This window comes from Marmota marmota, unplaced genomic scaffold, assembly GCF_001458135.2.
Source record: "Marmota marmota marmota unplaced genomic scaffold, marMar, whole genome shotgun sequence".
Taxonomy (NCBI): domain Eukaryota; kingdom Metazoa; phylum Chordata; class Mammalia; order Rodentia; family Sciuridae; genus Marmota; species Marmota marmota.
The window spans coordinates 3,029,627-3,043,303 of record NW_026000205.1 but is presented as its reverse complement, the minus strand read 5'-3'; the positions used below and the strand labels follow the sequence as shown (position 1 = coordinate 3,043,303).

The 13,677-nt window shown below is 57.1% G+C and overlaps 1 protein-coding gene and 1 long non-coding RNA gene across 2 annotated transcripts in view; one reads left to right on the top strand and one right to left on the bottom strand.

The window, feature by feature from the left end:
• The window catches only part of Ehd2 (EH domain containing 2), a 15,861-nt gene extending 2,406 nt beyond the window's left edge, over positions 1–13,455 (top strand). The window contains exons 3-5 of the mRNA XM_015496630.2: positions 3,266–3,678; positions 7,915–8,079; positions 11,740–13,455. Coding sequence (XP_015352116.1) covers positions 3,266–3,678; positions 7,915–8,079; positions 11,740–12,291 — 1,130 coding nt within the window. The 3' untranslated portion in view covers positions 12,292–13,455. The remainder of the gene's footprint in view (positions 1–3,265; positions 3,679–7,914; positions 8,080–11,739) is intronic.
• On the bottom strand, positions 3,486–5,552 carry LOC125612574. Its single transcript, XR_007343007.1, has 2 exons — positions 5,469–5,552; positions 3,486–3,929 (listed from the first exon to the last, which is right to left on the bottom strand). It is a non-coding gene; the product is annotated as an uncharacterized LOC125612574 (long non-coding RNA).
• Positions 13,456–13,677: the final 222 nt, after the last annotated feature.

The window sequence follows — 13,677 nt, the reverse complement described above, 5'->3', positions numbered from 1 at the left end:
GAGCGGGTCTCCGCGCAGAGGCCGTGGGGCGAAGGAACGGGAGGCTGCGTGCCGGACCCGGGTGTAACTGTGTGCGTCCTGGGACAGGGTGGCTGGGCGTGGGTGGCTGCCCATGACTGAGTGTGGGGACAACGTGTTACAACCCAGGTCATGACTCTGAACTTGAGTGGTTTGGTGTATGTGCGCGTGTGTGTCGGGGAATCCGTGTGTGCCTGCAGGTGTGATTGGATGTGACTTTGAGGGATCCTGCAGGACTGGAGAATCGTGGGATCCCGGATCCTTGTACCTCCCTCCAGGCACTTGTCTTGGAGAATGCGCGTGTCCCGGTGTGTGTCTGAGAAGGCGTCTGGCCCATGTAGATCCTTCAGCCTGCATCTGGAAGGCGTGAGATCGTGGGTCCGAGTCGGCTGTGTGTGCCTGTCTGTGTGAGAGGCCCCGGCACCCTGTGTCTGCACTACATGTGACTGTGGCTGTAGGACCCTGGTAGGGCAGAGGGATTGCTCTTGCATTTCCTCATTTGTGATGTGGGGTCACAGGGTGCTAGCCCCCTGATGCGCTGTAGATGCAGTGAGTGCCTTCTGTCTGCTATCCAGTTGTGTAAGTGTGGTATGTGAGTGTGTGTGCAGGAGTGTCTTGTGCAACAGTGTGGTTGTGGCCATGTGGATGTCTTTACATCTGGGAGGCTGTGGGGTTGTGTGAATCTGTTGTCACTGAGGGCAATGGGTGTGCTGGTGTGTGTGCACACATGCTGTTATCTGGGTCTGCTGTTGTATGTGGGTTCCACAGTGTCTTTGTGATTGTGGGAACATAAGTAACTGTGCGGTTTCCGGATCATGAGCGAGGGCATGACTTGCAGTTTGTGGCTCTGATTGTGTGGGGCTGTGTGTGCTGGTGTGTGTGTTCATGTGTGTGCATTGGTGCGGGTGTGGCTACCTCTGAGGGTAATGTCTGTGAACACACGGGTGTGTAATGCTAGCTGAGTGGGGCCTTGGGCCTCAGATCTGGGCTCTGCTGCCTTTAAACCCCGGAAGCTTGAGGACACCCCTTATCTCTTGCCTCGGTTTCTCCTCTGTGAGGGCACGATGATGTCCCTTCCTAGGTTGTCAGAAGGTTGAACAGGTCACGCAGGCAAAGCACTCAATGTGTGGCGCACAGTAGGAGCCTGTAGTGGAGAAGAAGGACTGTTCCTCTCTGCCACGTCTCATTCCCACACTCCCGGCCCCCACACCCCGCCCGGCCTGCCCCATGAGACACACTTTCCAAATCCGGGCCAGTGTGTGTGGATGTTGGAGGGGAGAGGCCCAGCTGCGGTCCCTCCAGCCGGCCCTTCCTCCCTCAAAACATGGCTCCACCCCACCCGAGCTGTCCAGTGAGCAGCCTGCCTCCTCCTGGGCACGACTGGCCCCAGTACCAGCTCCCCAGTGGAGCATGGAGGCCCATGGGGCTCTGGCTTGTTGTCACTGAGGGCATTCATTGGGTGTGCTGGTGTGTGTGCACATACACTGATGTCTGGGTCTGCTGTCATATGGTGGGTCCCCACAGCATCTTTGTGACCTCCTGCCTGGGTGTCTCAGTGAAGTCCCAGAGCATCTCATGCCTCCGTTTTCTCATCTGGAACGTGGGGTCATAGGAGAGCTAGCCTCCTGCGTGCTGTGGACCGCTGAGCTCCTTCTGTCTGGGAGAGCAGGCTCAAGCCAGGAAAGCCAGTGCCACTCCCTGCAGGTCCCCTCCTCCAGGAAGCCTTCCCTGACTGCCCTGACCAGGCCAGGCGCACTCCAGGCTGCAGGGATCCCTGGATTCCCCCAGTTCCAGCCTCACCATTTGAGGAGGTCCACGTCCTCAGTGGATGGCGGGCCTGTGAGGGCAGTTCTGGGCTGCCTCCACCTCCCCCACAGAGCAGCAGCTCAGAGGATGGTTCCAGAATGACCCCCACAAGTGTCTGACGAGCCCCATGACTAAAGCTGGCTGAGCACTTCCTCTGCTCCCAGAGCTGCTTTGTTGTTAATAGTTTTATTGAAGTATAATTACATGCCAGAAGCCAGAAGTTCATACACTTTGTGTGTGTGTGTGTGATGCTGGGGCCTTCACAAATGCTAGGCAAGTGCTCTGCCATTGAGCCACCCCAGCCCTTTAAAAAACTTTTTAGACAGGGTCTCCCTAAGTTGCTCGGGCTGGCCTTGAACTTGAGATCCTCCTGCCTCAGTCTCCTGAGTGCACTCAGCAGGCTAACCCATTTAAATTTTTTTTTTTTAGTTGTCAATGGACCTTTATCTAATTCATTTATATGTGGTGCTGAGAATCGAACCAGTGCCTCACCAGGCTCGGCAAGCGCTCCACCACTGAGCCCCAGCCCCAGCCCCCAAGCTCACCCATTTTTATGTGTACAGTCTGATGCCAGGCACTATCTTCCCCATGTTAGCTCATACATATCCTTTTAATCTTCACAATAGATCTATAACGTAGGTTCTATTGTGATTTCCATTTTATAGAAGAGGAAACACAAGTCCAGAGAGGTTAAGTTACTTGCCTAAGGTCACATAGCTGATGGGGCAGTCTTTCTGCCAGGTCAGGGGGTCTCAACCATTTCTTTCTGCTCTCCAAGCTTTGCTTTATGGGGAACAAAGAGTCAACAGCGATGGTAAGAAGAGGTGGATAAAGAAGTGAATGGAGTGGTGGGAGGAACACAGGGGCCTGTGGGGATGGGTGCGCTCCCAGGGCGGGAAGCTTGTCTGCGGCATCCCAGTGGCCAAGACCCGCTTGGCTCAGATAGGACTCCCAGTAAATACAGCTCAACAAAACAGAAGTAGGTAATGTTTGCCACGGCAAGAACCAACCAGCAGAACCATAGTCAGAGGACTGTGGGAGATCTGGCAGGCCCTGGGGAGGGACCAGGAAGCTAGGAGGCTTGGGAGACTGGGCGTGTCCACAGTACAGGGGTCTCTTATTTTAATGAGCAATGCAGCCATTCCAAGGCCCCCCACAGCCTAATGAATGAATGAAGAATGAAAAGCAAGCAGGGCTGCCGTCTCCAGCAACCAGGTATCTTGAGGGGCTGGAGCCACAGCGATGGCTGGGTGGAGGGTGATTCTGGGGGGAGCCAGAGTGGAGCCACGCGCCTGGTGCTGTTGGCCATTTCCTATAGACCAGGATTTGGAGAGCTAACAGCTGGACATCTGTGCAGTCCACTATCCTGTCCAAAAGAATGGGTGCTACATTCTGGCTCGAGGGTGGGGTCTGACTTCCGCTGGCGCCCCCCACTCCCCAGGCTACGACTTCCCAGCTGTGCTGCGCTGGTTCGCTGAGCGCGTGGACCTCATCATCCTGCTTTTCGACGCACACAAGCTGGAGATCTCGGACGAGTTCTCCGAGGCCATCGGGGCCCTGCGGGGCCACGAGGACAAGATCCGCGTGGTTCTCAACAAGGCCGACATGGTGGAGACGCAGCAGCTGATGCGCGTCTACGGCGCGCTCATGTGGGCGCTGGGCAAGGTGGTGGGCACGCCCGAGGTCCTGCGCGTCTACATCGGCTCCTTCTGGTCCCAGCCGCTCCTGGTGCCCGACAACCGGCGCCTGTTTGAGCTGGAGGAGCAGGACCTCTTCCGCGACATCCAGGGGCTGCCCCGCCACGCCGCCCTGCGCAAGCTCAACGACCTGGTGAAGAGGGCCCGGCTGGTGCGGGTGAGCAGTGGCAGGCCAACGGCCTGGCCTCCCTCCCTCCTTCTCTCCTTCCCGGGCTGCTTGGCACCGACTTAGCACCAGGGCAGTGAGGTGGATCATTCTGGAAAGGGGCAGAGGGTCACTTCTCTACCTTGAGTTTGTACTTTGCAGCTCCTGGCTGGTCTCCTCCGTAATGTGCCTTCTTCCATCTCCCACCGCCAATGCGGTGGTCTGGTGGCTGGCCTTGCTTGTTTTCAATTCCTGTCCCCTGTCTCGGAACAAAAGCCGACTCCTCAGGTGGCCCACAGGTCATCTCCTCCCGCCCTTCCCCTCTGTCCTCACCTTGTTCCCTTCCTGGCTGCCTCTACCCTCCCTCAGGGTCTTTGTACTTGGGGTGAAGTCCTCCTAGAAGCCTCACCTCTGGCCTCCCTGCCTCCCTCCCACTGGGCTGTCCTCACTGGTTGCCTTTCAAGTCTCTGTTCAAACTTCACCTTCTCAGGAGGGCCCTGCCGCCTCCCTTTCAGGAACACAGCTCTGGCCCTGCAGGTTCTGCTTTAGCCTTCCCACCATTACGGCCTTCCTCGGGTCAGCCTCACTGGGGAGTCTGTGTTCACTGTCTGCCTCCTGCCTCCTGTTTAAGTTCCAGGGAATCAGGGATCTTTGACTTCCTCCACTCATGTAGCCGCAGTGCTAAAACAGAATTGCTCAGGAAATATTTGTCGAATGAGGACACTAGACAGACCCACAAATTGAACAAGGTGTCCTCTGTGCCTGGCCCTCTGCTGGGCAGTCCTGGGGACACAGTAATGACCAAGGCAGTTCCAGCCCTGCCCTGCTGGTTCCCCCCAAACCCCAAGGCAGTCCCAGGACCTGCGGGGATTCTGGGGAAGAGACAGACCCATCCCCAGACAATGACAGGCCAGCATAATCAGGGGTGGGGCCAGACAAGGAGGGCTTCGTGGAGGAGAGGGCATTTGAGGAAAAATGTCTGTGTTGAACCCAGTGTAGACAGTGTGAGTAACTCGGTTTGAGCTTGGGGAGGTGGCTGGGAGCCAGAACACCTGGGAACTGGTGGGCTGTGCTGAGGAGTCTGTGCTTGGTCCCAAGGACATGGGGAGCCATGGAAGGTGAGAGTTGGGGAGAGGCAGGGTTCCACTCAGGCTGCCTTCTGGAGGGTGGTTGAAGGTGGGTGTGACTTGGGGCCTGCAGACCAGGGAGGAGGCTGGAGGAGCCAGCCTGGTCAGGCCTTGGGGAGGGAGAGGAGAGCACAGAAACTGGTGGAAGAGTGATTTTGGAGGCCAAATGGAACACTCATAGGCGAGGCTGCCAGGGTGGAGGCGGGGCAGGAAGCTGGCAGCAGGGCAGCGGGGAAGGTTGAGGTGCTGGGGAGCTGAGGTGTTGGTTTGAGGAGCAGGGCGGGGCGAGTCAGACCCTCCCCCCAGGAATCCTGCCTGGCGAGGCAGCCCGGAGCCTGCGGAGCCCTCTCTTCTCCCACCAGCTCTCGGTGGCTGTCAGTCTGTCTGTCTCTCCAATTCTTTCTCTCTCTCTTTCATCCTTTCTTCCTCCCCCTGACTCCTTTGCTCTCTGCATCCTCCCCCTTTTTCGGCCTCCCCCGTCCTTCTCAGCCTCCGGTTCGTCCTCGTTCCCTCAGGTCCCTGGGGGAAGCAGAGGCGGGAGCTGGAACCCAGGCGCGGGGACCGAGGGGCGGGGCGGGGCCGGACACCTGGTGCCCCCGTCAGGCAGGAGGCGGCTCCGGAAAGGCGGACAAACCCCGGAGTTCGACCCGCGCCCCGGCCCAGCCCGCCCTGCACCTTATCTCTTCCTGGCACCTTCCCCCGCTTCCTCTCTGGAAAAGCCATCAGCGACCTCCCGCCAGCGGCCTCCCTCTGGATCCCAGTGGAACCGCTGCAGGCCCCGCCCCCTCTCCCCATTGGCCCGCTCTCGTAGGCTCCACCCACACGTCTGGCCACACCCTTGCACTGATTGGTCTCTCTGGTCCATAGGCCACACCCACCCCTCTCAGCAGGTTCATCCATGGCTCCCTGGTGCGCTCAGCACCTTGGGGCATGGAATTCAGGGTCCAGTGTGACTGGGCATCACTGTGCCATGACCCCAAGCCGTGTCACGCCCCCTCCACACCCCCTCCTCAAGAATGATTTTGCCATATCTGGCCACCGACAGCTCACACTGTCTCCCTCCCTTCAGGAGCTCTCCCTGTCCCTTAGGGGCTCTTGGTAACCGTCCCCCACCCAGCCACTTGCTCGGGCTCCCCATCCTTGCCAGGTAGCCGGGGGAGTCCTCCGGCCCGCCCTTAGGTTGAACTGGTAGCTGCTAGAGGGGGAATTCCAGGTGCTGTGATTCCTGAAGCCAGGATCTCAGGAGGCCAGATTCTGAAGAGGGTGAGATGCCGGGAGGGAAACCTTAGACAAAGCTGAGCGTCCACACTGTGCTCGGACACTCTTCTAGGCCCTGGAATACAGCAGAGAACAAACGACATTCCTTTTCTGGAAGAATGACAGCTTAGTGGGGAAGCAGACACTGAACAAGTGACACCCAGGAGAGAGAGGCTGGTGAGGGACTGTAGTAGGGGGGTCTGAAGGAGGGGATGTGGTGAGCTGAGTGGCGATCTGCAGAGAGAGCATTCCAGGCCCAGAGTACAGCAAGTACAAAGGCCCTGAGGTAGCAAATCCCAGGTGGCTGGAGGAGACTGGGTGGTGGAGGGTGGGAAGAAATCACTCAACCAGCTGGTGAAGGCCATCACTGAAAGTTTTAATAGTTGAAACCTATGATTTTTTAAAAACATTTTTAATAACGTTCTTAAAAACTTTTTAATTGTTTCTGTTTTGTGGAACTAGGGATTAAACCCAGGGGCACTTATGTACTGACCTATACCCCCAGCCCTTTTTATTGAGACAGTCTCACTAAGTTGCTGAGGCTGGCTTTGAACTTGCGATCCTCCTGCCTCAGTCTCCCAAGTCACTGGGATTACAGGGTGGCCACCATACCAGGCTATATATTTGTTTTTCATTTTTTGCAAATCACTTTAACATCTGGCTTCAAAGGAAACAGCCTGATTCTGCTCTGTTCGAACATTCCATCAGTCTCAATGTTAGACATCTTGTAATTTTTTAGAAACTTCACTGTCGCTGGGCAGGGTGCTGTACATCTATAGTCCCAGTGACTCAGGAGGCCGAGGCAGGAGGGTGGAAAGGTTGAGGCCACAGCAACTTAGCAAGACCCTATCTCAAAAAGTAAAAAGGGCAGGGGATGGAGCTCAGTGGTAGAGCACCCCTGGGTTCAATCCGTGGTACAGAAACTAGAGCAAAAACCAAAAAGTCTCAGGAACAAATGGCTATTTATCTATTTATTTGAACCCAGGGGTGCTTTACCACTGAGTCACATCCCCAGACCCTTTTTGTATTTTACTTAGAGACAGGGTCTTGCTGAGTTACTTAGGGCCTCCCTAAGTTGCTGAGGCTGGACTTTGAACTCCTGATCCTCCTACCTCAGCCTTCTGAGCCGCTGGGATTACAGGTGTGCACCACCACACCAGCCCCAGGTCTTTCTTGACTTTTTGAGACAGGCTCTCTCCTAGTTACTGAGGCCTTTCTAAATTGCTGAGGCTGGGCTTGAAGTTGCGATCCCTCTGCACCATTGCACCTGGCGATTTAGTATTATCATTAAAATAGTTTGGGCCATGGGAACCTCTGAAAGGGTCTTGGGGCCCCTAGAGTTCCCTGGAGACACTTGGAAAATTGCCCCATAGGGCCTCGTCAGTTAGGGCAGGAATTCTGAACGTGGATGAGAAGCAGATCAGGCCTGGTGCTGCCTGGTGGGCAGAGGCCCCAGGGGCAGGAGACCAGGCAGGTCACGAGGGCTCCTCTTCTCTAACAGGGGAACCGCTTAGAGTGACAGTCTGGGGCTGGGCCTGGATTCCACATGGGGTGTCAGGGTGCGGAGCCGGTGAGGAATGTCAAGGAGGCCATTAGCTGAGGCTCGAGCTCAGGGAGAGGTCCAGGCTGGCATGTGGGAGTGGACGGCTGGAGGGGAGCTGGAGCCTGGGAGGGGTGGGGATCGCTTACAAGAGAGGGGAGTCCAGGGGAGCCCCGGCTGATAAGGCAGCAGGGTTCAGAGAGGCTGCCTGGCCTGCAGCAGCCGCAACCCCCCCCATGGGTTATGAATGCAGACCCCCAGGCCGCGCCCTGCTGGTCACCTCCCTGTGGCTGCCTGGGCTCAGGTGAGGATGCTGCTCCGCAGGTTCACGCGTACATCATCAGCTACCTGAAGAAGGAGATGCCCTCTGTGTTTGGGAAGGAGAACAAGAAGAAGCAGCTGATCCTCAAGCTGCCCGTCATCTTTGCCAAGATTCAGCTGGAGCACCACATCTCCCCCGGGGACTTTCCCGACTGCCAGAAGATGCAGGTGGGAGGCTGCCCAGGGGGTGGGTGGTGGGGGGTGAGCTCTAGAGAGGGGCCTGGAAAGCTGGAGGGACAGTGGCAGATGTGGGAAAGTCCCCTGCACGTGGGTCCATGGGAGCATGGCTTGTGAGTTAGTCTGATGGATCAGGAGAAAACCCACAAGAATAGGGTCTAGGGCTGCTTTGGTGCAGTGTAAAGCCCCCTTCTGTCTTATTTCTCTTCCATGCCTGGCCTCTATGTCCTGAGAAACCTCATGGTACAAAACAACTGCAGAAAGTCTAGACATTGTATCTGCATTCCATCCAGCAAGAAGGGAGGGAAAGGAAGAGAAGGGTACAATCACTCTCTTTAAGGACACTTCCTGGGCTGGGGGTACAGTTCAGTTGCAGAGCCCTTGCCTAGCCAACATGAGGCCCTGGGTTTGATCCCTAGCACTGAAAAAAAAATCTTAAGACTGAATCATGGATTTTATTTAATTTTAACTGGTTTAAATACCCACACGGGGTCATGGGCTACCATATTGAACAAGGTAATCCTAGAAATTGCATGAGCAACTCCTTGCTCACATCCCCTTAGCTGGACTCAGTCACATGGCTGGGGGCTGCTGAGAGCATGGTTCTTCCTCTTGGCTGATATCAGGTACAGTCAAGGGACCCAGCACCGAGAAAGAAGGGCAGAATGGACGTTGGGGACCCGTGGGGGCTCCTCAAGCATTGGGGGAGTGCTGGCAGGGATGTGGTGCAGTCTGGGAGGTGGGTGGGCAGGCAGGAGCCCGGGATGTGGAGACAGGCTGTGCCCAGGGAGGCTGGGGGCTAGCCTCTGCCCAGCCTCGGTTCTGAGGCTGACTTTGGCTGATGTCGAAAGCCTGTGACTTCTGAGGGAGAGACAGTTGCAGCCTAGACCCCAAAGGATTGGGCAGAGTCCCCGTTGGCCACCAGCAGCTCAGTGACCCTGGCCAGGTGGAGCCCCATGGGAGCCTGAATTTCTTCCCCTGGGCGATGGGCACATGCCCACATCAACCTGGTCACGCTGAACTGTCTGCCCGCCCTGGCCCAAAGCTGGGGCTACATCTGGGCTTCTCAATGCCTGCGACAGACATTGGGGTGGATGATTCTTGGAGGAGGGGGGCGTGCACTGCAGGAAGTGGAGCAGCCTCTGCCCAGTACCGCCTCCTCAGCTCTGTCCCTCAGAAATGCCTCCAGATGCCAGGTGAGGTGGCACGTGTCTATTATCCCAGTCACTCAGGAGGCCAAGGCAAGTTTGAGGCCAGCCTCAGCAACTTAGTGCGACCCTGTCTCAAAGCAAAAAGGGCTGAGGATGTGTCTCAGTGGTAGCGCATCCCTGGGTTCAATCCCCAGAACCAAAAAATAATAAATATTTAAAAGGAAAGAGAGATATGTCCCAGATGTTGCCACCTGTCCCCTGGGGGGACAACATCACCCCTGCTTGAGAGCCACTGGGCTAGAGGCACAGTGGCTGCCGAGCACTTCATCCAGAGGAATTTGTTTCCTGAGCAGTTCATCCAGAGGAATTTGTTTGGCCTTCCCTGCGTGTGTTAGTCAGGTTTTCCTCACTGTGACCAAAATACCTGAGACAAACAACCTAGAGGAGGAAAGATTTACTTTGGCTCAGGGTTTCCGAGGTCTCCATCCACGGGCAGCTGGCTCCGTTGCTTGTAGGCCCGTGGTGAGGCAGAGCACGGCGGAGGGGCGAGTGGCCAGGGAGCAGTGAGAGACAGACCGGGAGTGGGAAGTATGAGATATAGTCCCCAGGGGCCACTCCCTTCAACTAGGCCTCCCAATATTCCCATCCCCCCAACCCCGCCCAGCCCCGGCCACCAACCGCCAACGGACTCATCCATCCATGAGGTCAAAGCCCTGGGGATCCATCATTCCCAAAGGTCCGCCTCTGGACTCTGCTAACCTGGGGACCAAGCTTCAACACATGATCCTTTGGGGACATTCAAGAGCCCAACTATACCACCATGCTCATGTCATCACCCCTGTTTTACAAACATGGAAACCAAGCAGGGCATGGTGGCTGCAACTTGGGAGGCTGAGGCAGGAGGATCAGAAGTTCGAGGCCAGCCCTGGCATTGAGGGAGACCCTCAGCAACTTAGTGAGACCCTGTCTCAAAATAAAACATTAAAAGGGCTGGGATGTGGCTTTGTGGAAAAGAGCCCCTGGGTCCAATCCTGGGTATCAAAGTGAACAAAACAAAACCATGGAAACCAAGGTGAAGCCACTACCCGAGGCCACCCGGCTTCTAGGAGGTCGAGCTGGGTGTCCTCAGACGGCACTCCCCCCACCCCGTCACAGCCCTCCCCCTTTGCAGTCACACCGGAGCCACTGTCCTGGGCTCTGGAAACCAGCATGGTGCATGCAGTGAGTTGACCTTGGCCGAGACTCTCCTGGCACAGTGACTTAGGGTTCCAGTGTGCAATCCAGTGACCACAAACCCACCCCACAGCTGCTCCAGAGCAGAATGGCCTGGGCAGAGCGCGGGTGTCCCAGGATCCTAACCCTACCTCCCAGGTTGGGCACCAGTTACTCAGCTGCGCCCCTGTGGTACAGTGACATGGTGGCAAGAATTGGAAAAGAAAATGCTTTTTTCTGGTACTGGGTAAAGCCGGGGGTGGGGGGGGGGATCTAGCACTGAGATCCNGTGTGGGTATTTAAACCAGTTAAAATTAAATAAAATCCATGATTCAGTCTTAAGATTTTTTTTTCAGTGCTAGGGATCAAACCCAGGGCCTCATGTTGGCTAGGCAAGGGCTCTGCAACTGAACTGTACCCCCAGCCCTTTCTATTTATTTATTTACTTTTTAAGTGTTTTTTAAAGATGTTGATGGACCTTTATTTTATTCATTTATTTATATGCAAAGCTGAGAATCGAACCCAGTGCCTCACACATGCCAGGCAAGTGCTCTACCACTGAGCCACAAACCCCAGCCCCCTTTTATTTTTTATTATGAATCAGGGTCTGGCTAAGTTGCCCAGCCTGATCCTGAACTTGGGATCCTCCTGCCTCAGCCTCCTGAGTCACTGGGATGACCGCTGCTCCACTATCCCGCTGAGTTTTCTTTTTCCTTCTCTCTCTCTCTCTCTCTCTCTCTCTCTGAGATGGAGGTCTTGCTGTGTTGCACAGGACTGATGGAATTGAGTTTTCTTAACTTGCAAAATGGTGGGGTGCTGGCCAGACTCCTCGGGGTGGAGTGGAGGGTGGGCAGGGCTGGCAGGTGCGCTAAAATATTGAACTCCTCCTCCACCATCTGGTGAAGGGCCACTGCTCTGACTCATCAGAGGGCCCTGGGGACTCTCTTGCTCAAGTGTCTTCTGGTTCGGGGCTGGTTTGGTGCTTCTTAGAGCTGAGAACCTTGTCCCTTTCTGTCTTTTCTTCCATGCTTGGCTGCCAGGTCCAAGAAACCTCATGATATGAAATAGCTGCAGAACCTCCAGCCCTTGTCTGCATTTCAGCCCGCTAGACTTGGGAAGGGAAGAGGGGGTGGGAGTGCCCAAGCAGAAAGCGCTGTTTGGATATTCAAAAGCTTCTGCAGCTATTGGTGAAGAGCTGGTATTCAGTGCTCCCAAGCGTCCTCAGGCTGCACCCCAAGGGCCTAGAGAGGGCTCCCCGACCTCTCAGTGTTCCCGCTCTCCACTACAGGAGCTGCTGATGGCACATGACTTCACCAAGTTCCACTCGCTCAAGCCGAAGCTGCTGGAGGCGCTGGACGAAATGCTGACGCAGGACATCGCCAAGCTCATGCCGCTGCTGCGGCAGGAGGAGCTGGAGAGCACGGAGGCCGGGGTGCAGGGCGGCGCCTTCGAGGGCACCCACATGGGCCCATTCGTAGAGCGGGGGCCTGATGAGGCGCTGGAGGACGGCGAGGAAGGCTCGGACGACGAGGCCGAATGGGTGGTGACCAAGGACAAGTCCAAATACGACGAGATCTTCTACAACTTGGCACCCGCCGACGGCAAGCTGAGCGGCTCCAAGGCCAAGACCTGGATGGTGGGCACCAAGCTGCCCAACTCGGTGCTGGGGCGCATCTGGAAGCTGAGCGACGTTGACCGCGACGGCATGCTTGATGACGAGGAGTTCGCCCTGGCCAGCCACCTCATCGAGGCCAAGCTCGAGGGCCACGGGCTGCCCACCAACCTGCCTCGTCGTCTAGTGCCACCCTCCAAGCGGCGCCATAAGGGCTCGGCAGAGTGAGCCCGCCACCACCCGCAGGCCCTCCCTCCCACTTGCCCTGCTGTGGCTCCCCAGCTCCAGTCGGCTGCGCGCACATAACCCTCTGGCCCCGCCCTGTCCGCACGCATCCTACCTGCCCACCCTACGCAGCTGCAAGGACTGGAGTGGGGGCTTCCTCCGCCCACCGCCAGACACTCTAAGCATTTAGTGGGGTCCAAAGGGAGTGGTAAGGCTTCTCTGCACCCTTCCCACCTCGACCCTCACATGCACCTGGGCACCTCACACGAAAGCACGCAGGCACCCATCTACCCAACGTTCATTCAGATATTTATTGAGCACCTACTACTTGCCCAGCCCTCATGGAGCTGACAGCCTCAGGAGAGGGCAGATACATAGCCACACAAACACATAATTGATTCCAGGTAGGACCCCTTGTCCCTCTCCATTGGTGAGAGACCACTTGGTTGAAGTGACAGATAAACTTTCCCTTCTGCCCCTATTCCTCCTGCCCAGCCAGGCAAGAACCCTCCCCCACATCGTGTCCTCAGATGTTGGGACCACTGGGGGCTCAGAGAGGAGACACGACCCCTGCTTCCTCAGGTGGACCCCTCTTCAGCCCCTTCCCGTACCCAGGAAAGCCCGGAAATTCTGATTCCCCAAATTTCTTTAATAAGGATCCTGCAGCACGTGGAAAAGCCCTTTCAGTCGGTCTGTCCGGCTCCCCCCAGACTGTACGCCCTGGAGGTACTCTGTCCACCTGCCCTGGATTGAAAGGCCCAGCCCGGCCCTGGCCCCCGCAGGCTCCTGGGGTTGAGGACTGCAGCATTCCAGTCTCTGCCCCGCACCGGGCTCAGTCCATACTTCAATGTAGCCCCCACGATGCAAAGGCCTGGGGGCTTTCCTGCAGCCCCTTTTCAGGGATCGTGGGGAGCGATTTCTTGGTGCTACAGCCGTCCTCCTCTCCCTCCCCAAGGGGCCCCCCACGCCCTCTCGTGCCTCCCCCGCATCAGGGCTCGGCCCTGGTGGGAAGCCCCGCGGAAAGGAAGCGGGAGAACCAAACAGCTGGAGAGGGCGCTCCTCCAGGTGGCTGGCCACGATGCGCGCATCGCGGCCCCACCCGCGCTGGGAGGGCCGAGAGCCAGACAGTGTCCCCCGTAGAGCGAATAAAGGCAAGGCTTCTTCCCCTGCCGGAGTCGCGCTGTCTCGGGGCGGGGTGGCCCGCCCCCCTCCAGGGCAGCGGCACCCTGGGTGGACTCGGGGTGGGGAGGCCCTCGTAGCTCGCGGGGTCGGGAGGGTCCGTAAGTCAGCGCAGCGAAGCCCGGTGACTCAGGCCCGGGCTGGGGGCCAGCCCTGCATATTTTCCGAAGAGAAGTTACTTTGGGGCCCGGGCCCTCCCCCCCCCCCCCC